Source organism: Corvus hawaiiensis, chromosome 17, assembly GCF_020740725.1.
Source record: "Corvus hawaiiensis isolate bCorHaw1 chromosome 17, bCorHaw1.pri.cur, whole genome shotgun sequence".
NCBI classification, from domain to species: domain Eukaryota; kingdom Metazoa; phylum Chordata; class Aves; order Passeriformes; family Corvidae; genus Corvus; species Corvus hawaiiensis.
In genome coordinates, this window is record NC_063229.1 from 1,764,213 (window position 1) to 1,787,350 (window position 23,138).

Here is a 23,138-nt window from a genome sequence, read left to right on the forward strand (position 1 = left end):
ATCTTCAGTAGTGGAAATGCTCTTGACTTGGTGCTGTCCCCAGTGGAGGAACAGCCCTTCTTTTTGTCTTGAAGTCCATAGTACTGGTTCTTGCTGTAATCTCATTACAAAACCACATGTTTGCTGTGATTACTGTTACTGACATGATACACCAGGACTAATACCAGCTGGGAGGTTTGGGAAGATCATGTCTGGGAGCTGTGAGAGCTTGGACAGGGAATTTTCTTCCCTTACTCAGAAAAAATCCCATCTCACAAAGCTGCCATTTCTGCATTGCTGCATTGGATAATAACAACCTGCTGCTCCCAGAGATTTATGAGCCAGTGGTCTCCATATTAACTGTGTGCAGGGGAAGGGCCTGACTGCTGGCACTCTGCTGAGGGGAAAGGACCTGTTACATGCATGGAGTCTTACTCTGCCTGTGGGGCTGAAATATGGCTGGAGGTATAGAACAAACTGGTCTGCCTGGAGCTAATTTGTGTCCCTGCTGCTTTTAATGGAAAACCATTAAAGTGAGCACTGAGCTAAGGGATAAATCTGTTTGAGAGCACAAGCCAGTGCCATTTCTAACCAGCTCTGAAGCAGCACGTGCTGCTCAGGGTACCCCAGATCACACTGCCATGGCAGGTTGATGGGATGAGGAAGGGAGGGAAGTGTTTTGAAGAGGTCAGTGTGCTGTTCTGGGCTTGCAGCAAGGCAGATGCTGCAGATATTAGGTGTGTGTTCAGAGCACCAGTACTGTAGGAAGTAGTGAGTTTAGAACTGTGTTCTAAAGATGCTGTGAAGAAGCAGAGCCAGCCTCAAGGTGAGGAGGAGGAAGGAAGCATGGAAGGTCTTGTGTACCAGCATGGCTGGATTGCTCCTGATGGGGCAGGGCAAAGGCCTGGAGGAGAGCAGGGTGCTTTGGGGTGTGGGTCTGTGATCACCCTCCTCTGATAGCAAAGCCCAGGTAAGAAATTCATGCTACTCATTGGGCTAATATAGCAGGTTTGGGTGCTCTCGAGATGGGATGACTGAAATGACATGGGGTTTAAGCACAGCAGAACCATCCTCCCCCACCAACTGGAAATTTTAGGGGGCTCAACTGACAAATCGTTTTCTGTGCTGCTGCTGCAGATAAAATCTGGGAGGAAGATAAAGGCATGTGGTGTGAGCAAGGAGGGGTAGTGTTCCAGCTGCTCATCTCCTGAGCTCTCTAAGCCAGCAGCAGTACCCAACAATGCTTGCAGCATGTCATGGGGTAGAGTGCAGCATTCCCAAATTCAGTGTTTGGAAGAAAGCCTGGCCAAGCAGGGCTCCTGCGGGCATTCTGGGTGCCTGGTTGAAGGGGTGGGTGGCTCCCTGTAATGCTCAGATGAGCAGCATTGGGGGCAAAACTCACAAGGGGTCAACATTGCTCTGGACACCTGAGCCCAGGAGTGCCCACACCTTGTAAACAGACTTCTCATGGCACCAAGGGGGGCTGTTGCCTTCCATTGGAAAGTCTCTCTGGAGAAGATGAGATGCTTATGTGGTTCCAAGGCTTTCAAAAGTCTTGTGTTTCCCTGCCAGCCTCTCACCTGCAGAAACTCCCTGTTGGGCATCATGTAGCTGTAGGTTCAGGCCCAAGCGTGAAAAGGCTGGCAAAATGCTGGTACCCTTCATATTGGTGAGGGATGGCAGGAGAGCTGTCAACTGCCTTTGGGAAAAAGTATTGGATGTGCTCCCTCCCTTCCCAAGCCCTTGGCTGTCCTAGGTCAGTGCTTTGTCCTGCCTATATCCACTGCCAGTGGATTAGGAAACCTGGGCTGGAGAGATGGGGTCTTGAAGTGGGCTGTCTGGGGAGGAGCTCCTCTCTGTGCCCCCTTGGTGCCCCCCACAGCAGTACCTCTCTTCCTGTGCAAATTATGATGGCAATGCCAACTGGTGCGCTGTCTGAGGGGCTGTAGTTAGCAAAGGCAGGGGCTGTGTTTCCACAACTCTTCTTCCTTAGTAATGCACAAAAATCTGGTACATTTGTCACCAAGCTGTGACTAACTCGTGAAACCTGTCACTTGTCTCATGACTTACAAGTTTTCATGCCAGGGTGCCTTGTCTGCTGGTGGAGGTGGGACAGGAGTGCCTGGTTACCCCCGAGAGCAATGACAAGTGATGGATTTCCTTTGAGGGCTCAGCACCATCATTCCCTGGACTGCCTGTCCTGTCTGTGTCCTGCTTGTCCCTGGGCACCGAAGGGTCTTCTACTCCTTATTTCTGCCAAACTCTGAATTGTTAAATAACCAGAGAAATAATGAACTAAAATAAATGCAGTTATCCCACAGTGCCTGTAAATTTCCTTATTCTAGAGCCATGGAAATGCTCCCATCCTGCGTGGACTGTGGTAGCAGAGCAGAATTATGTTGGAGACAGAGAGATGGAAAGCCTTGTGATCCCTTAGCCTTCTTCTGGAGGGCTCTTCAGACTTTCCAGCCTTGGCTTGGAAGTGGTGGGAATGGCTGTATCCCCTGCAGTGTGCGGACAGCAGTGGGAGGCAGTGGGGAACAGCCCAGGGCTGCAGGCACCATGTGGCTGCTGGGCAGCCCTTGCAAGAGGGAGGCCCCTGGGAGCATCTGGTGGGAGCTCTGCTTGTTTTTGCATCAAGCACTCACTGCATTAAATGAAGGATTTTCCTGAGTTTTATGGGTCTGTTTATGTGAAAGTGAGCTTTGCTGTCTCACGTACTGGAAATGCTGTTGGGGGTTTTTACCAGAGTTCCCCGTGGCTGGAGCGGGATCCAGAGCAGTGGGAGCCGGCACAGGGGACAGGGCTGTCCAAGCCGGGGGGCACTTGTGTTTCTGTCCCAGGCTGTGTCTGTGGGCTTTTTTTTGTCATGATGAGACTGTCAGGTGTGATGACCCCGGGCGCTGGGTGCGTGGAGGAGTTTTGGGCACTCACTCTGTCAGGGTGAAGGGTGGGGAGAGCAGTGAGCTGCCAGGGTGCCCTTCTCCTGCACACACAGCCAGGAGTGCTGGGTCTCCCCCAGCGTCCAAGGGCTGCACAGGCTTTCCTCCCTGCCAGAGAGAACTGAGTGGGGAGGACAGCCTGGACAGCGCAGGGCAGCAGCATTGCCCTCTGCCCCACCCATTCCCTGTGCCAGGGCGCTGGGACCGGGCTGGCCCAGTCACCCGACGGAGCTTCCTAGCTGTAGTTGTTGAGGGCTGCATTGTGGTGGAGCATCTTGGGAACAGAGCCAGGCCCCACCTCCATCATGCACATCCCATAGTGACTGCAGAGCCTGCTCGGAGACATGATGGAAGGTGGCACTTGTATATTTTTAGCTTCTTGCTGCATTGGATTAAGAGCTGGAAACAAGGGGTGCGGACACCGGGCAAACAGAACCCAACAGCCCATGCTGTGCACGCTGCTGGTGGGAATGGGGCTGGTTTGGCTCACCAGCCTGCCAAAACCCTCTGTGTGAAAGAAGCTGCCTGTTCTGCTCCTGTTGGGCTCTGTGGCCAGCTGTGTGGATAGACTGGGCTGGTGACAGCCAGCCTGAGCCTCTCAGGGAGGCAGAGCTGTGTCATGATGCCCTGCTGGTGGAGCAGCAGGTTGGCTGGTGACTTTGGTGGGGGGAGATGGGTAGTGAGGGTGCTGGGCAGCCCCCAGGCATCAGTCTGTGCCTAAAGAGCATGGAGATGGCCCCTGCAGTCAGGGTCCCTGTGGACACTCCACATACAGAACAGATCTCTGGGGGGTTTGATGCATGCCCTAGACCCAAATGCGGGCTTCTGCAGAACTCTCCTGGCAGGCTGCAGGAAAGCTTGGCCAAGCCTGCAGCAAACAGGGCTTGAATTGTCCTTGCAATTGGGTGCAAGGTGGCATGTGGCACGGCCACTGCTGCTGGCTGTGGTCACACTGCCTGGCAAGACTGTGTTGTGTGGATGTCGTCTGAGCCTGGTTGCCAGGGGAGGTGGATCTGCTCTTGGTGGTGTGACCATTAGAAGGGCTCATCTGTTGCCTCCTTGCTGGACAGAGCTGCCATTCAGATCCTTAGGCATGGCAGAGCTTTGTCCTGCTGGGAACACTGTGCTTTTGGAGAAAAAAGCCTGCAGGATGGATTATGGGGTGGGCATGAAGCTTTTGGTCTTTTCTCCTTCCCACACCCAAACTTGTGGGACAGTGCAGGGTTTGGATATGGATCAGGCTCCAACACCCAGCAGTGCAGATGCAGCATCTCCTTGATCCCCATCACATCTCCTGGCAGTGGTGGCATGGGACTTTTGCCATGTGGGTCCAGGGGAGCTTCTCTGCTCCTGCCTCTCACAGATATTATTATTACTATTATTATTACTATTATTATTATTATTATTATTACTACTGCTGCTGCTGCAAGTGCATAAGCTGTGTAAATCCGTGCTACCTTTATGGGGCAGCAGATGTTGCTTCTTCCCCTCCCCACTTCTCTTTGCAGTTTCCTCTTCTTCACTGTTGTTCCCTTTGCAGGTACCTGGCGCAGGCAGGTGAGGCTGAGGGTTTTGTCCCTGCTCACCACAGGCCTGGCTCACCCACTGGCCTGAGCTCGTCCTTGCCCTGAGCAGGTGTGGGGAAAACACTGCTGAATTTTACTGCTCCTGAGCTCCCGTGCAGGTACCAAGGGAAGTTTGTAAACTGTCCCTTCACATCCCTGTGAACCCAGCTTTGCTGGAGGGCTCGCAGAGGGTCGGGGGTGCTGTGTGAGCCTCGTGGGTCGGAGCATCCAGTGTATCCCACAGGCTCAGCATTTTGAGAGAGGGAGGGACCCCTTAGAGGAACAGGGGCAGGAGCCGCTTTGCCTCCCACCTCCTGGTGGTGTTTTCCCCCAAATCCTGAATAAAAATTCAGGATTCAAATTGAGACTATAAGTGAAACAAAGCAATTTTAAATTAAGGAAACACACCACACCATTAAGGCCCACCCTGACCTTGGCTTTGCCGTAGAATGGGGTCATGCAATTATAAGTGTGCTCTGTTAGCCTCCACAGCTCTCTGGGGAGGTTTTAAACATTTTTTTCTCCTGACCTTCTATTTGACAGTAGTTAGACACATGGAACAAGACTTCGTGCTCCAGGGATGCTGAGGGACTCTATGAAATGTAATTTATAGAAGATTACTCTGTGAATAAAAAAACCATTACATAAAAGTGTATTCTGGAAGTGTGAAATCATTACAATCATCACCAAAAAAAATGCCAGTTCAGAGACAGTGCAAAGGCATGGTTCTAGGGATAAAAAGTGCTCTGGGGAAGCAGAGGCTGCTTGGATTGGGTTACCAGAGGTTCAGAGATGGGCATCATCTACGAAAACCTGGAAGTCATCATCTTTACTTCTTCCCCACTCCAAAATACCCAGAAGCAACAAGCTTGCTTAGGTGGACATGTAAAAAGACGTGTAGAATGGGCAGTTGAATGGAAAATTATGTTTCTATTTAGTTTTAAAAAGCGATAGTAAGAAAAAGGACATGTACTCTGAATTTCAAAGTAACCCTGTAGCAAGGCAGGGCATCACAGATTTTTAGGAACCACTAAAGACATGGAGTCTAATAAAAAATCTTTTTCCAACTCTCTCAGGATTAAAAAGCCTTTAAGAGGAGTCACGGGGTAAATATGGTGCCAAGTGAGGGCTTGTGGAAACTGAGCATTGGTGGAACAGCTCAATCAAACAGGCTCCCTACCCAGAGTCATCTCTGAGGGTTAGAGGGTTGCCCTTAAAGGGAGTGGTAAAGACATTTCTGAGCAAAGTAACATAAGCCACCTGTTTTTCCCTGTTACTCGGGAATTGTAAAGGAACACAATGAGATTTGGGAAAATAAAATTTAAAAAAATAAATTAAAAAAAAAAATAGTATTGGGGCCATCACCCATTAGGGCCATGGAAGGGGAGAGGGGGGTAAATGTGAAACTAAAGGCCAGTAAGTTCATTTAGGTATTGAGTAATAGTTAGGAACTATAATAAACACTTTGTTTCTGAAAATACTATGCTGGTGAATAGTCAGCATGACTTTTTCAAAGCAGAGTTAGTCCTTACAATCTCTTGGGGATTTTAAAGATAACTGGGTCACAGGGCTGAAGTTGGGCTGGGGTGGTGCAAGGCTTATGGGCTCCCAACCAGCAGCTGAGGAAGTTTCTCACTGAATGCTTGTAAACACGTGAAGCATTGTCCTGATAAAAGGCCTTTCTGTAAATTAGTGACTGGTTAAAGGCAAGGAAGCCAAATACAGGGAAGATATTGCTGCTTTCACAGCATGGGTCGGGAAAGAAAGCTGCTGGCTGATTCCTGCAGTCATCTGAGATGCTGAAGTGGAAATGGAGGCAGAAAAGTTGAGGAAAGTCTCAAGATGTACCCAGTAAAGCATGGGAGAACCAGCCATGTGCATGTTGTCACTGGGGGCTGTCTCTGCTCCTGGAGGAGACTGTAAAGCACTGGCAGAGTTTGGTGTCTGCCTACAGGTTGTCCCAGGGTGCATTCAGTGGTTTGTAAAGGGAAAAGGAACAGAGCAGAAACCCTCCTATTACCCTGTGGTACCTCTGATGCTACGTGCTGCCTACTGCCATAGCCAGTGGGGTTGGAAGAATGAACTGAAGGCTGAACAGGATAAGGCAGGTGGCCTGAGAGCTGGCCTAGCCCACCTGTGAGAAGAGGGTGACTGTAGCTGGGCCAAGAGAGCTCTGCAGGGGGAGGATGGCAAAACTGAATTGTACAGAGCATGTGACAAGGACACCCCCCTCACACCTTGAGAAGTAGAAGCCGCTTAGGAGGGCAGCAGGATTTAACCAAAATTCGTGGTTTTCCCCAACACCTTATGAGTTTGTAGCACTGAATGTCCCCAGGTGCTTTGGCACCCAGGGTGACAGGTGGGTTCATCGTGGTGTGGGTGCAGCCTGTCTCTGGACCAGCCTGGGCAGACGGGGTACAGAGATGCTGCGTGCCCTGCCCCACTCCTGCCCCCTCAGGGTCAGAGCATTGCTTAGAGCAGCCCCCGGCTGGTCCGGACCAGCCCAGAGCAGCCTGCCTTGCCCAGCTGCAGCATGTCCCAGGGCTACAATTTGCCAGCTTTAGGCTCCTGCAGCTACGCATGTTCCTCCCCTGGGAAGGGGGTCTGAGTGTGGTGGTATGTCGGTGCTGGCCATTGCTGCACAGTGGCCAGTAGCCCAGTCACAGCTGTGGGCAGCCTGTTGGCTCATGGATACCTGTGTCTCAGGCCACTCAGGCCGAGGTTGCTGCTGCAGCAGAGCTCCCTGCAGTGAGTGCTGTGTCCCCAGCAGTGTGAGACTGGCCCTTCAGCCTCTCACCCTTTGGAAGCAGAGGCGATTTCTGTTGTGCGCAGGGGCAGCGGCCGATGTTCCGGCAGCAGCTGCACGGGGACAGCGAGCTCCTGCCTGCCACGAGGAACCAGCCGGGCTGCCGCAGGCAAGGCAGCGAGGGTGCTTTGGAGCCATGCAGGAGCACAAGCTGGCACTGCTTTCTTAGGCTTTTCCTGTTGATAAGAAGCCAGGATAAACTGAACCTCATCAAGGGGTAGTAGAAAAAACCCATTCCCTGGCTCATGGCAGTGCGCCAGGCTCTCACTGCAGACTGTACTTGGCAGCACAGTCCTACATGCATGGTCAGAGCTTGCTGTGGGCTTCAGGAGCATAACATGAAGCATTTTCCCCTCAAGACAAACCAAGCAGCTTTGGGAGTATAGTTTCTGGGCTGGCAGCATTTGGTGGGAAGCAGCCTGGTCTCCTTGCCTCTCTGTCCCTGTGCTGCCTGTGCAAGCCCTGGCTGTGTGCCTCGGTCCCACAGGCCGGCATTTGTTGGCCCTTTCATGGCAGGGCCTGCACCAGAGGCTTCTGGTTGCTCCAGTTGGAGGCAATCGCTGCTGACTGGGACCAGCACTGCTCCTGGGACATGCCAGGCTGTGACACCTGATGCTCCCAGGGATCGCAGGCCGCGGTGCTGACACTGAGTGTTCGGAAAGCAGACTTCCAGCCTTTCAGGGAGATAGTCAGTGGGATTCCTTGGGAGACTGCCCTCTGGGACAAGGGAGTGGAACAGAGCTGATCTTTAAGGAAGTGTGGATCAGGTTATCAATCCTTGTATCGATCCCCACTGGGGCAGGAACAGATCGAGAGCAGCCCTGCTGAAAAGGATTTTGGGGGTGCTGGTGGATGAGAGGCTGCACACACCCGGCCGTGTGCGCTGGCACCCAGAAACCAACCATGTCCTGGCTGCATCAAAAGAAGTGTGGACAGCAGGTCAAGGGAGGGGATTCTGCCCCTCTACTCCCCTCAGGTGAGGCCCCACCTGCAGTGCTGCATCCAGCTCTGGAGTCCTCAGCACCAGACAGACATGGACCTGTTGGAGCCAGTCCAGAGGAGGCCACCAAGTTGATCAGGGGGATGGAGCACCTCTCTTATGAGGAAAGGCTGAGAGAATCGGGTTTGTTCAGCCTGGAAAAGAGGAGGCTTAGAGGTGACATAACTGCAGCCTTCCAGTTCCTAAAGGGGGCTTACCAAAAGAAATGCTACTGAAATCGGCCGTATAGAAACTTTGTAACACAGTTTTGAGTATCAGAAGCAGGCATTCTTTACTGTAGCAGGCTGGTCACTCGGGGGGATCCTTCTTCCATTCAAGTGTGAAGAGTGTTGGGTGAACAGGGATTTTATCACAACCACTGATTACATATTCATTAGCTATCCCCACTTCCTTGGCTTTATTTTACACAGTCACACCCCTTGTCAGAAGTCCTTATATGGTTCTTTGGGGTCCATCTTCAACGTCTGGTGTCCATTTCAGGTGGCTGTTCCTCGAGCCCCGCTTTTGAATAAGCACAATATCGTTGTTTTGCATAACTTCTGCTTTGTCACCCTTGCAGAACTGAGCTGGCATCCTGCTTGTGTTTTGCTTGACTTCTGTTTGCCTAAGTTACATCCTTTATCTATTTCTGCAAGGCTGTACTGTTGTGTTCTACTGTCCTTGATAAGAGTAAATGTTTTTCTGTTCTACTATCCTTATCAAGTGAGTAAAATGCTGTTCTGTTCTACTGTCCTTATCAGGGGTACTATCTAAAGGGGACTTACAAGAAAGATGGAGAGGGACTTTTTACAAGAGCATATGGTGACAGGACAAGGAGGAATTGATTCAAACTGAAAGAGAGGAGGTTTAGATTAGGTATTAGGAGCAAATACAGATATATATAGATATATATAAGATTAGATATTAAGAGGAAATTCTTTGCTGTGAGGGTGGTGAGGCACTGGAAGGGGTTTTCCAGAGAAACTGTGACTACCCCATCCCTGGGGATGTTCAAGTCAAGGTTGGACGGGGCTCTGAGCAACCTGGTCTAGTGAAAGTTGTCCCTGTACACGGTAGGGGGTTGGAAGTAGATAATGTGTAAGGTCCCTTCCAACCCAGGCCATTCTATGATCCTAAATTGTTACAGCTGATCCCCATCTTGTGAGAGCTGAGGAATGCAAAGGCTGGGACTGATGCTGTTGCACAGCCAGTGGTCTCAGAAGCAGCATCAACAGTGCGGATTTTCTCCTTGTCCTGAATAGGTTCCCTTTAATTCCTTAGGTGCCTTGTGATGGCTGGTCCATGTGGCAGGATGGCTGCTCCCCCATCCCAGGCTGCTGGTGCAGATGGCAGCAGGGGCCAGGGCTGGAAGCGGCCGCTGGTGGGCAGGGGTGCTGGTGCAGCCTGCTTGACCGATGCCAGCCAAGCCTGCAGCCCGACTCATGGGTGGCTGCAGGGTCATCAGGGGCCTTTCCCCTTGCAGTCCGTTTCATTTAATGCTTCCATATAATCCAAATCAGAAGTCCGAGTGTTATGGAGCACCCTGTGCCTAGACAACCCTGGATGGGCTCCAGCCCTCAGCCTGTAAGATGCAAAGATTTGCATTCGCTCCCACAGCTCTGAGGTGTCTCGAGGAAGTGGATGGTGCCGAGGCTCTGCAGGGCCAGGGTGTTGCTGCCAGAGGCACTGGCACCTCCGCCTCAGCACCAGGGAAGGGGCTTGTGAAGGAAGCAGCACCCCTGGCCTGGGGCAACTGTGGGTGTGGGGTGGCGAGGCAAACACTGCCCCTGTCCCCACAGGCACAGGAGGTGCTGCCCAGCACTTCTGGGCCACTCACCAGCTGCCCCACAGATTCCCTACGAGAAGGTGACACCTCCAGGCTGGTGGGATGGGCCCATATCTTGTTTCATGGCATAGGCACCAGTGCCCAGTTTCCAGCCCCAGTCATGCTGCTGGGCTTGGTCTGGTGCTGCCCTACCAGCCCCACAGTGATGAGCGAGGCCAGCGATGGCCACTGCTTCCCTCTGGTCATGGCTGAGCCATGCGTGAGGAGGAGCTGGGGTGCTGGGGATGGGCACTGACTGGTAGAGAGCTGAAATGGAACCCGACATGTTCCTTTCCCCATCCTTGCTGCACACAACTGTGCTTCTGCCTGCTCCTTTGTGCATCCCTTGCTCTCTCTCGCTCTGGCAGCTGTTTCAAGGGATGTTTCTGGTTCCCATTGAGAATTGTCACCCACAGCTCCCTTCCTAGGGCTGTCCCCTGCCAGCCCTGTCAGCCTGGGCTGCTCTTCCAGAGCCAAGGTTGCTGCACATTGAGCCTGGGCCCTCACCACATGCACTCTGGCTGCTGCTTGAGGAGAGCTGGGCCCTTGAGTGCTGCTGTCTGGTCATGCCTGCTGCAGCCAAGCATGCTCAGGAGGCAGCTCAATTCCTTTCAATGTTCAGTGCTGGAAAGTTCACAGGAAACAAAGGAAGTACTGAGCTCTTCTCTCCTGGCCTGGAGGGAGCCCTTGCACCCAGCAGTTCCTGTGGGCAGTGCTGGTCTAACCCTTTTCTTCTGCCTCGAGCTCTGCCCCAGATGGACCTGGGAGCGCACTTTTTGTTTCTGTAGGCTGCAAGGCATCTCTAATTCCCTCTCCTTACCCTACTGGGACAATCGCTGGCTCTGGGCAACTGGCAAGAAGGGTCTGGATGCACAGGTTGCTTTTGTCTTAGCCAAGTGGAGTCTGGAGTGTTGGATCGAAGGCAGAACAGTGTTTGGGGCACACTGGGGCCAGCCACCCCTGCTTGGGACCTGCATGGGCTAGGGGGGAGCTGAAAGGCCTCTGTCTGTCAGCCTCTGTTGGGCAGAAGAAGGGGGGGTCCTCCCTGTTGAGCTGCATCTGCTTGTGGTGGCCATTAGCCATAGCCCCTGAATGCTGAGGGATGCTGCCATGCTGCACTGGGTGATTGGAGCCTCGTGGGGCTGTGGTTCCCCCCGGGCACCTGCTGTTTACAACTGTGGCATTTGCTTCACCTGTCACCTTGCATTCTCTCCACAGCCGCCAAGCTTAAAAGCACTGAGCCTCTCCTCAATGTCGTCTGCCTGGGAGTGCAAGACACAGGATACCTTTGCCAGCAGTGAAGAGCAGGACAAGGTGCCCCACCAGGTGACAGTGACAGCCACAAACACAGGTGGCCAGTGCCAGTGCCCAAAGGAAGAGCCCAACGGGGCTCCCCAGAAGCGGACAAGCACCCAGAACGGGATGCAGGACAGTGGGGGCACGGGGGTGAAGAAGAAACGGAAGAAAAAGGATCTGGCAGAGCAGGAAGAGGGAGATAAAGCAGCTGTGGAGGTGAAACCAAAGAGGAGGAGAGAGCCTAAAGAACCAAAAGAGCCTAAAAAGGTGAAGGAGTCCAAGAAGCCGAAGGAGCCCAAGCAGAGGGAGGTGGCTAAGAAGCCCCGGAAACCTCGGGAACCCAAAGCCCCAAAGGAGCCTAAAGACAAGAAGAGTGGCTCTGAGCCAGCCCCCAGATCAAGACCCAAGAAGAGCAGGTGGGTGGTGGTGTGGACAGGGCTGTGGGCTTGCTGTGGACAGGGCTGTGGGCTTGCAGGAGCTGCAGCTGGAAGAGAACAGCACTGGGTGTGCAGGACACTTGGTCTGAAGGCTGGATGTGCTGCTTGGGATGCCAGGATGAGCTCTCTGGCCATGCAGAGATGGGACAGGTGGGTGCCCTTTTGGGTATGAGGCTCTGCAAGACTCCAGATCCATAAGAGGACTGGAGAGTCTTGGCCTCTTCTTGGTCTGGCCTTTGTGCCAAGTGTCCTGGGGCAAAAGGGACTTTAGGGGGGTGTCCCACCAGGACAGTGAGGTGCTCTGTGGCAGAGGTGCTCTGTCATATCTGATTTGGGGCCCAGGCAGAGGGTACGTGAGTGAGAAGAACCTGCCCTGGACTGTGTGGAAATGAGGGGCTGTGCATACCCAGGGGCCAGCAGCCTGCCTCCCCTTGGCTCGGGTTTGGGAGCATGGCGAAGCGCATCCCATCCCCTCTCCCTCTCCAGGGAGACTTGTCCCTCCTGGCAGCTGTGAGCTGTGCTGGCAGTCAAGGCCAGCAGTGGGGGGAGGCCTGAGGACTCCCTTGCACTGCACAGGCCAGTGCCGCCACCTCTGGTAATTCCTGAGCCTTTTAATTAACAGGCTGGTTGGCCAGAAGCTCTGATTTCTTTTTAATGGAGAATGTGTCCAGAGAGCAGAGCAGGTCTCAAGAGCACCAATGCCATTTAGTCTTCCACAGCCCGACTCCTTCAGAGCTCGCTGCCAGCTGGATCCTGGAGAGGCCACGGCTGTGGAGCCACTACTGGGGTGGCCTTTAGTGCCATTGGTGTGGGCTGGTTGTGGACAAGAGGAGGTGTGGGTTGCTCAGCAGGAGCCGTGTCCCCAGCGGATCCCTGAGCCATGCAGTGCTGTCACTTGTGCTCTTCCTTGAGCCTGGGGCTCTGCAGATGTCTGTCATGGGCTGGTGAGCCAGAGAGATGGGCATGGGTGGATCAAGCGGACAGTGCTGGGAGGGTGAGGGAAGGGCTCCTCCAGGCCCCAAGGAGGGCTGCAGAGGGATGGAGGTGGAGAGGGAAGGAGAGGGGCTGCAGGCAAGGAAGGGAAGGATGAAGCCCATGTGAATGCAGCATTGGGCCCCCAGGAGGGTCCTGGGATGAGGGATGCAGCTCTCAGATTTTCCTAATGACACTTCTCCACCAGTAAGGACCTGCCATACAGGCAGTTCACAGATCTGCCCCTGCAGGGGAACCCAGGGGAAGAGCAGGCCGTGGAGGCTTGTGCTCCTGGAGCCATTCATGACTCTTGTAGGTCCTTTGGCTGCCAGCAGTGCCTTCACAGGATGCTGTCTATTCCATACAGGGCAGCCCATGACTGTGCAACCGGTTGTGAGTAGCTGGTGGGCATGTCACCCTGCCAGAGATGGGGCTTGTGGCAGGGTGACCCCAGCTGCAGATCTGGAAACACTGGCTCTCCTACTTGGGCACAGCAGGATCTGGGCATACCGGCGGGGCTGAAGGGCAGCCAGCTTGCTGTGCTGGGTGCCACCAGAGCCCTGGTGAGGAGGCCACTTCATGCAAACCAAACAATGTAATATAACTCTGTAACACATCATGCAACCAGAAGAAACTGTGTGTGGGAGTCCGGGAGTTCCACAAAGCTCTGTGCACTCCTGATGCTCTGTCCCAGTATAGCCTGAGCCTGTGGTGCTTCCTCCCATTCATCTGCACCTTCCAGGAGGACCTAGTTCCAGTTCCACTGCTTGGAAAGTCCAGCCCATGAGTCCTCCTTACAATTTCCCTGCCTCTGCAGCCCCTCTTTGAGCCTTTTCTTAGACTTGATTTGGGCTCTGGGTCAGCCACCAGCAAACCCTGCTGTGTGAGGGACAGCCATGGGTGTCAGGGTGGAAGCTCTGCAGGGAGCAGGGCTGTGTGTCCCCCTGTGCCCTCTGGCCACGTGGAGCTGGGGAGGTGCCTGGGGGCCCCTGGCAGCACAGGGAGGGGAGAGGCAAGCAGCAGGCTTTAGTTAGTTTATACTCTGTGTGGATGGAATGATTGCTGGGAGTCCTCTAAGTGGCAGATAATGGTGGCATAATTTCTTCTAAATTATTTCTAATCATAGTCAACGACTGACTCATGAATGAAGCAGTTAATTGTGACTTACCAATCAATGTCTTGGGAGTTACTGCTCGGTGGAAGCACTGCTTGCAGAGCATTTTCAGGGCCTCTTAATTGAGGCATATATGCATGGCCAGGGCATTTCTGACCTGAACAACAGATTTTTACCTTTATTTTTTGCTAGTCACAGGCAAGCAGAGATTTTTCTCAATAAATGGAGCTAAAACCTTGACGTGGCTTTGAAACTATTGGTTCCTCTGCCACTGTACAGATCTGGGATGTGGAGGGGATGGATGGTGGGGCTGGAAGTAAGGAAGGCGGCATTGCTCAGCGCTGGGACAAGCACCAGCTCTTTGGAGCCATTCCCTTAACAGTGTTCTTTGCAGAGGATAAGGATGGACTGGCATGCTGGGAGCAGTTGTTTTTTTACCGTGGTGCTTCCCGGTCTCGTTTCCTTGTGCAGGCAGGTTGTGGTGGTGCCACAGGGGTGCAGGTAGCCCTTACCCTGAGAATATGCCGTGGGACTGGGCTTGTCTTTCCATGTTTTTCAGGAAGGTGGTGGGATTCAAGGGAGTAGAGCCCAAGTCCCCTCCGTGACCTGAGCATGGAGGACAGTTTCCCGGTGGGACAGAGCTTCCCAGTGGGCCCTTGGAATTGGCAGTGGCTGCTGTGATGGGCCTGGGGAGTTGGATCTCCATCCTCCTGTGTCCATGGCAATCACAGGGCTTAACTCCCTCCAGCTGGAGGCTCGCTCCAGTCTGCTCAGCTGCCTTGGGAGGGGGCTCACTGCTGTGGCTCAGGAACCATGAATCATGAGCTGGAGCAGCTTGTGCTTGGTGTAAAGGTTTACTGGCAGGGCTCTGTGGCACATGCAAGAGGTGGCCAGCATGTGTGGCCAGTGCTCCTCAGACTGGGCTAGAAGGTTTGTTTCCAGGGTGCCAGGACACGGGTTGCCTCTGGAGCTGCTGAACTTTATTTCTGACTTTGATCAGCACAGGATGCGTTTGGGAGTGCTGTGATCAGAGCAGGCACCTTGCTGCCCTGGCCTACTGGGTTTGGTGGTGGGGAGATCCTCTTTGTGCCTGTACTAGACCCCGTGAGCTGAACCCCAGCTCCTAATGCCCCTGTGGGGCTGTTCCCCTGGCTGGTGATAGCCCCCAGCCTCCACACCAGGCAGGGCAGGTGGATCCTTTCATCCCAGTGTTCTGGAACTGGATGGAGAAACACTTGGTGTGCTTAATGAGCATCACTGACTGGGGATCCCCAGTGCTGGGGGAGGTCCCAGGAGCCTTGAGCTGCCTCTGGGTGATCTAGTGGGAGCAGTGCTCTGTGTGGGTGCCTGCTGCCTCTCCCCTGACAGGACATGATCTAACTGTCAGTCTGCCTTGGCAGCAAAGACACCCCCGTGGAGAAGAAGAAGAAAGGGAAGAGGAAAAATGAGATACCAGTGAACAGTTTGGATTTGGATCAGGATCTCCTGAGCCCATCTGTACAGAGCCCAGAGGAGTCTGCAGAGTCAGCTGACAGCCAGGTATGTCCAAAGCCCTCAGCTGCCTGCTGGTGGGTGAAATCCTGGCTGCTTCTCAGTGGGACCACAACAGGGCCCCTGGGCACAGGAATCAGAGAGCATGTTCAGCAGTATGGCCAGCTTCTATCAGCCTGAAGTCAGCTGTTGGCCCAGGGTTGGGTGCACACTGCTGCCCTGGGCCCTGCGTATCTCACAGCCTTGAGTCTCCCTCTCCACCACAGCTTTGGGCAGCTCCTTTTCCTGGCACAGCGCAGGGGGGCACGTTGGCCCCGCAGCCTGGGGGGCTTCATTCCCTGCATCTCTACAGGGCTCCTCTGCCTCACATTTTGGGGACTGACAGGGCTCTGTGGGTCAGGATGGAGACCTCAGCACCTCAAGGAGTGCTTGGTCTTCCCACCACTCCCAACCTGCTGGGGCAGGGTGTGGCCTGGAAGGAATCCTGGCAGCTCTGGGGCTTTCTCTCTGCCACTCAAGCAAGGAGGAGGTAGTTGGTCTGCCCGTGCCTCCCGGCGCTGCCTTTTCTCATCCTGTATACAGAAACGACGCTCTGGACGGCAGGTGAAGAGGAGGAAGTACAACGAGGACTTGGATTTCAAGGTTGTGGATGATGACGGCGAGACAATTGCCGTGCTGGGAGCTGGGCGAACCTCCGCGCTCTCCGCCTCTACTCTGGCGTGGCAGGCAGAGGTAGTGCTGGGTGTGGGACTGGGAGGTGCGGGGGATCTGCCTCTTGCAGGGTGTCCCAAAATGTCAGTGCTGAGGCTTGAGGAAGTGGTGGGTCCCAGCTCAAGGATGGGGTGAGAGAGTGCCTGTCTGGGAGGGTTCAGGCTGGATTTTCAGGAACTGTGAGATGGACAAGAGGTGTGCTGGTCCAACTGTCCCCCTCCTGCTTGGAGACTAAGGCCTTTGGAATGTGTCACGCAGCTGGACGTGTCTTAACCACTGCCATGCCCACCTTTGGCTTTGGTCTCTGTATCTCCTGTTCATGATTACGCTATCATTTTGTCCCTGCCAGCTGAGGGCTTTGTAGGTGCCAGGTCATCATTTTCTGCCCACATTGCTGCTCTCTGTCAATGCCTCAGAACGTAGCGATGCCAGCCTGACCCTTGCCAGCTGAGTTGGTCTGCTGGGCAGCATGGCCGGGATCTGGGCAGCATGGCAAGGACCAGCCGATGCCACTGTGGTTTGGGCCTTGCTGTCCTGCTGCCTCTGCCCACTGGTTCAGTGCTGGCTCCTGGTGGGTGCTGGCTGCTCCTTCCTGCCTGCCTATGACTGTGTGTTGGATCCTGCAACTCATTCCATCTCTCTGGTCACTGACAAAGCTGCCACATATTAATAATGGTCACTAGTTGTTTTCATGGTGTTTCTGTAACCCTCTAGTCCCCTCTTCCCAAGGCTTTGGAGGGTATTAGTCAGCTCTGTTGATAAGCCCTGACCTGATGATCCATGCCTGGCCTGGGGCTGCCACACACCCTCAGGACATGCTGCTAGTGCTGCTTCAGCTCTGCCTGAGGCCATGTCCCAGCTGGGCTCCTGGCAGTCATCTCTCCAAGTGAGATTTTCAAAGCAGCAGGTATGAGCTGCCGTTGGCATGTGTCCATGCTGCCAGCCTGTTCTCCTCTCAGTCCTAAACTTCCATCTCAGTTTGTCCTGCTCCAGATGGGTCATTAAGTGTGATGTCCAACAGCAGCCAGGCTGGGTGGCTGCTCTGAGGCCTGGCCAGCCTGCCCAGCTGGGCCTGCCCGTGGCTGCTTCCAGGACCAGAACTGATAGGCAGGGCAGGATGTGAGTGCTGCGACCTCAGGGATGCTCTCCCTACGACCTGGACTTGCCGCTTTCCCCCTGCCTCCTGGCCACGGTTCTAAACAGCTCTTTGGGGCAGTGCAGGGCTCTTCCAGCAACCTTCAGGCAGCCAGCAATGAGCCCCAGGTCAGTGGAAGCCTGTGTAAGGGCTGTGGATCAGCGTGGGAGCTCCCAGCGCCAGGGCACTGGACTGTCGCGATGGCCATGTTCACACAAACCCTCTGTGGGAGGGTCAGGCAGAGCCCAGCAGTGCCAGGGTGGATGCCTGGGCATGGGGGAGCAGGTGCTGTACAGTGGCTGTGGCAGGAGCACTTCTGCATGCTCCCTTCAGCCGTCTTAACCTGGTGTCGGGCAGAGTTCCCCAAATAGGGCAGGAATCCTTGGCTTTCCCAGACACTTTCAGAAGAGTGGTGTGGGATGCCCTGTCTGTCTGTCCTTCCCCCGCCTGCCCCATGCCTTTCTCTGAGAGACTTTCTAGTCTGCAAAGCAGCTCCTCAGGGCTGCTTTGCCTTGGTCCAGACTCTGCCTCCATCTCAAGGGAATGAACAGTCCTTCTCCTTTCTGCTCTGCACTTTGCTCCTCCTTCTGCTGTACTATCTCCCAGCTCAAGCAGGCTCCACATTTTCGGTGTCCATCATCTCCCCTGAATCTTCGTGTGTGTGTCTCCTCTGTAGCACAGACAGGCACAAGCCTGTCTCTCTTGTCCCTTGGCATTCGGTGGGGCTGGTCCTGGCACAGCTGCAGCCAGGAGATCCTTCACCTTCCCTGAGCTGGCAGCAGGGCAGCGTTAGGGCCACCTCCAGCAAAGCCTGTGCTCAGCAGGAGGGGCTGTGCTGGGAGCCCCTGGGTGCCAGCAGAGGGTATCTATGGGTGATTCTCTGGGGACCGAGTGGAAGCCTGCAGAGGGAAGGAGGCAGCACTTCGAGCCTGCCAGGAAGAGCTGCATGGAGAATGGTGGGGTGAGGTGCTGTTGCCTGTGGCCATGGGCAGATGACAGTGTGGGGGTGGCATCCTGCCTGCTCTCCTGAGGCCCTTGGGGCCATACAGCACTATGGGGCTGTATAAATGCCAAGGCATGACCAGGATGTGGCATGGAGAGTGCCTGGGAGCAGGAATGTGCACATTTTGGCATATTTCCTTCCTTGAGTCCATGGGCAGAAGTGCCCAAGTTCCCTGCTCTTTACTGGGAGACTTTCTACCCTCTCTGGCTGCCCTGGTGTAGCTGGAAGGACCCACACAGCAAACCCCACAGTGCTGTGGCCTGGCTGACATGAAGAGGACAGGCAGAGGGTGAGTGTAGCTGGGCTGGCAACACCTACACCCTCTCACCCAGCAAGAGCTCCCCAAGCACAGCTCTCCCAGCTCCCAGTGCTGACTCTGTCTGCCCAGCTGGGGGACTGGGAGAGGAGCAAGCAGCCATTCTGTGATGGGAGAGTGCCAGGGACATGTGATGAGCCGGAAAAACAAAGCTCTCTTTTCCTGTCCCCAGGAGCCTCCCGAGGATGATGCCAATATCATTGAGAAGATCCTTGCCTCCAGGATGGTGCAGAAGGAGGTGAGTGGCAAAGATGTCAGTGGGGCTGGAAGTCCCTGAGCAGAGAAGAGGTGGGACCTGGCTGCCCTGTACAGCAGGGACATGAGATGTAGCACCATTTGGTGCTCTTGCTCCTGTGGTGGGATGCTGGGGTATGCCCAGACTAGCACCTTGCTGAGCTGTGGATCAGCGTGGTGCCTCTCCTGTCCTGGGCGCCAGAAAGCCCCTGGAGAGGAGTCAGGCCTGGGCTGATGCCCACTAGAAGGTGTTGGAGTTCCCCGTGCTCAAGTGGTCTCACATCATGTTCCCCGGGGCTACTGCATCTCCGGGGCAACGGCACAACAAGTGCCTGGCTGTCCTCACCATCCCTGGGGCTTAGTCCCTGGAGCCTGTGGTCAGGCAGGGGATGGCTGAGCATGCCCCCCCCAGCTTCTGCACAGCCTCTGACTCTCACTAACTCTCCTTCCTTTGCTTTCAGGCTCATCCTGGAGGCCTGGCATTTGAGACAGAGGAGTTCTACGTCAAGTACAGGAACTTGTATGTGCAGTGTTATGCTTTTTTCTGTGGGCCCTGTGCATGCAGGAGCAAGGACTGTGTGCTCCCACCTCCATCCCATTTCTAGCTGCAGCCCCAGCATCCCTGTTTTCCTGCCCCTGTCCTGCTGAGCCAGCTGTGGTGGTGGGAAGCAGGGTAGCTGCTGCAGCTTCAGTGCTTGGTCTTGGCCTGGTCCTGGGCCATGGCTTTTCCCAGTTTGGGGTGGCGTAGTCATGGGCTGGGTGTTCTCTGGATCGTTGGGAGATCCATGCTGCTCCGTGTGGCAGATGGGTTTGGGACCAAAGTCCTCTTGGTCACATGTTGTTGATTTTTTTTCCTCCTGCAGCTCTTACCTCCACTGTAAATGGGCAACGCTGGAGGAGCTGGAGAAGGACCCCAGGATCTCGCAGAAGATAAAGCGCTTCCGGAACAAGCAGGCTCAGATGAAACATATTTTTACAGAGGTGAGAGTGGAGCACAGTGAGCAGTGGTGCCTCACCCTGAGCCCAGTGCCATGGCTAAGCAGGCCAGGAGCCGCCCCTGAAACCTTGCTGCCGAGGCCAGTCCATTTCCAGAGCCAAAGACACCAGGGCTGGAGCTGAGGGTCCATGACTGTGCCCTGGACACCTGTAGTGTCACTGGTGGAATTATGAGCAGGGTGACAAATGTGACTTGCTGGGCACTGCCAGCTCTGGAGGAGTTGCTTGGTGGGAGGGAGGGCAGCATACAGGGCTGGAAGTGCTTCTGTGGTGGAGCAGAGATACTATGGGAGAGACGGAACTATAAATATCTGGGCTTAGGGCAGCTCCTGCCTGCTCTGCTCTATAAGCAGATTAATCTTGCTTAGTATGAAAGGTGTTCTATAATTTGTCTTGCTGCTCCAGAGATAGTTGTTGGATTTCCTCAAACTGCCCCTTACAAGTGCAAATCAGGTCAGTAGGCTATGAAAATTTCTCCATTGTAGCTGGAAAGCTGGGGGTGTGTGTCAAATTTCTCACTCACAAGTCTGTTTGGGGTCTTTCTCAGGATGCAAAAAAAAAGCATGTGTTGGAACACTCTGTACCACTGACAGTTCAGCAAGGAGCACATGCTCTTTTCCTGTAGCTAACTAGGGCTTGGGGAGTTGTGAGCATAGAAGCCTGGTTTTTCTCCTTACCAAGCCCTAGGCCATGTCTCTCCAAGGACTATGCTAGGTGAGGCAAGAAGGAAGCAGAAACAGAGACCAAGGTGTCACCCCTTGCAGCTGTGGGGTTCATTGGGTGCTGTGCACTGTGGTGGTCACAGCTCTGGATGCTGCACATCAGCTGGAGCAGACAACTTAGGACTTGTACTTTGGGGCCGGATAGGCTGGAGAGGTCATTGCTGCCTCCCAGCAAGGGCAGCACGGAGCATGTGACTGCTCTAAAGAAAGAGCTTTGCCTTCTGCGGGGCTCCTGCATCCTCCCTGCCCAGAGACAGATGTCTGTACCTGTGTCCAGGGCACTTGGTGTGTTGCACACAGCTAGCAGCATCCTGGGGACAGATGCCCCGCAGCTGTTTACTTTGGCCATCTGTTTAACCATGGAATCACCTTGAACTTACCTCCTGCTTTACTGTTTGCCATCACAGCCTGATGAAGATTTGTTCAACCCGGACTATGTGGAGGTAGATCGAATTCTGGAGGTGGCTCACACAAAGGACCCTGACACTGGGGAGGTGAGAGGCTGCATCTCTCCCTTGCCCCATGGAGGGAAGGAGGGAGACTTGGCAGGAGGCCTGGCCCCATGGTGTACATTGTGGGTGATCTCTGAGCACCCTGAGCCTTCCCAGCCTTCCCTTGCACAGCTTTCCTTGTCCCCGAGGACCCTTGGCACAGGGTGGGTGAAGGGCTGCTGACCCTCCCTGTCTCTGAGCCTGTCTCTCTCTCTGTGCTGTAGGAGGTGACTCACTACCTGGTGAAGTGGTGCTCACTGCCATATGAGGAGAGCACCTGGGAGCTGGAGGAGGATGTTGACCCAGGGAAGATTAAAGAGTTTGAAGCCCTCCAAATCCCTCCAGAAATCAAGCACATGGTAACGTACCCTGAGGTAACGTACCCGGCTGGCAGCTCGCTGCCCTGGGCACAGGGACTGGCTGCGTCTTGCCACAGTCCAGCGGTGCTGACCTTGTCCCTGGTGCTGCAGTGTATCCTCCCCTCTTGGGTGGGTCATTTGTCAAGGTCTGAGGGTGGGTTGCAGAGGCCAAGACCTTGTTATGACTCAGCTGTCAGTGACTGCTTTGAAGTGTTGTCCTGTTGTGCAGCCCTAGCAGCACTGGGATCTGGCCTCACTGGGCATTAGCATCTCCCATGGACCTTGCTCCTGCTGTCCCCTCCTAGGAGCGCCCAGCATCCGAGTCCTGGCAGAAACTGGAGAAGTCCCGGGAGTACAAGAACAGCAACCAACTGCGGGAGTATCAGCTGGAGGGAATGAACTGGCTGCTCTTTAACTGGTATAACAGGTGAGGAGGGGCTGGAGCAGTCCTTCTGGCAGCAGGCCTTGTGTATGTCGTCATGGGAACAGCAAAGCTGGGGAGCAGAGCAGACATACAGGGGTCTGACAGAGCAGCCACTGAGTCCTTCAAGTGCTAGAGCTGGCAGGCAGCTGCCAGAAACAATACGTTTGCTTTAGCTTTGCAACTGAGTCTTTAGGAATGTTTCTCCCTGGTAAAGGCTGATGAGTCTTGGAGATAGTAGGGCTTAGCTATGGTTCTAAGATACACCTATTTTTTTGGTATTGGCCAGGCTGTTGGTTACCCATTGTGTGGCAGGCAGGTGAGAATATGCATGTTCTCAGCTACAGCAGGCCATCACATGCATCTTTTCCTGGCTCACGTGTACCTGAAGAACAGCACCTTTCATGCTGATTTTGAATCCATGGTCTTACAAGAAGTTGGCTGGCTTACCCAGTGTCCTGGTTTCAAAGACGTCTGCTAAGGAAGGCAGGAGCCTCCCTTGGAATGGAAAATGTGACCCCCTTCCCTCCAAATTATGATCACTTTGAAATGAAGGGGCTTTCAGGCAGAGCTACGGGAGAAGGAGTAGCAGCTCTTTGCTGGTGTGTGTGTGGGTGCCAAGGCACACAAACAGCAGCGCCGGCAGCACCAACGAGCAGCAGCAGAGCCCAGGGCCGGCCTCTCCCGGCCGCAGGCCCTTTCCCCTCGGTGCAGCTCCGCTCGCGGCCGCCAGGGGCGCTGGTGGCTCCCGGCCGGGCAGGGCGGCTGCGGGGATTCCCCCGCGCCTGCAGGGGGCGCTGTGGCGCCAGCTCGGCCGCCTCTGCACGCGGTGATGGCGGCCGGGCCGGCGGGAGGGATGGAAAAGGGGCTTCCTTGGCAAAGCCCCAGGGGCAGCCGGGCCCCTCGGGTGCCCCAGCCGGACCAGTCGGGAGCAGCAAGCTGGAACGGCAGCAATGAGCAAAAACCCTGGGTGGTCGACAAGATGTATCAAATCCACGGCTGTAACAGGAACCTCAGGATGTCTTGGCAGGCAGGATGTGCAGAGCTACAGTGTAGGGAAGACTCAGAGCAGTGGCAAAGAAGGGGGGGGGTGGCGCAGCAGCGGCCCGGCTCCGAGCAGGGCAGGGAAAGGCAGGCTCGGGATCCCGGGGTTTCTCACCTGAGGCACCCGAGCAGATGCTGAAGAGTCCCTCTTTTAGTGAAGGTAGACTGTTAATAAGGTTCCAGTGCAACGGCCGCTCTTACGAACAGAGCTGCACTCACGGTAGAAGAAAGGCAGCAGGAGACGGAATCCTGCAGTGGTGACGAATTCTCCCCACAGCCACCGCAGCCTCTCTCCCCTCC

General features: G+C 54.7%; 1 protein-coding gene across 13 annotated transcripts in view; it reads left to right on the top strand.

The window, feature by feature from the left end:
• CHD6 (chromodomain helicase DNA binding protein 6) overlaps positions 1 to 23,138 on the top strand; it is a 92,621-nt gene that overhangs the window by 34,534 nt on the left and 34,949 nt on the right. For 9 of the 13 annotated variants that reach the window (XM_048322241.1, XM_048322242.1, XM_048322230.1 and 6 more), the window contains 9 exons: positions 11,315 to 11,808; positions 15,316 to 15,454; positions 15,989 to 16,138; positions 18,744 to 18,809; positions 19,267 to 19,325; positions 19,669 to 19,786; positions 20,931 to 21,017; positions 21,239 to 21,388; positions 21,679 to 21,800. In XM_048322241.1, coding sequence (XP_048178198.1) covers positions 11,315 to 11,808; positions 15,316 to 15,454; positions 15,989 to 16,138; positions 18,744 to 18,809; positions 19,267 to 19,325; positions 19,669 to 19,786; positions 20,931 to 21,017; positions 21,239 to 21,388; positions 21,679 to 21,800 — 1,385 coding nt within the window. Of the gene's footprint in view, positions 1 to 4,461; positions 4,606 to 11,314; positions 11,809 to 15,315; positions 15,455 to 15,988; positions 16,139 to 18,743; positions 18,810 to 19,266; positions 19,326 to 19,668; positions 19,787 to 20,930; positions 21,018 to 21,238; positions 21,389 to 21,678; positions 21,801 to 23,138 lie in introns of all 13 variants that reach the window. The other 4 variants (XM_048322232.1, XM_048322233.1, XM_048322243.1 and 1 more) reach the window with 2 other exon arrangements.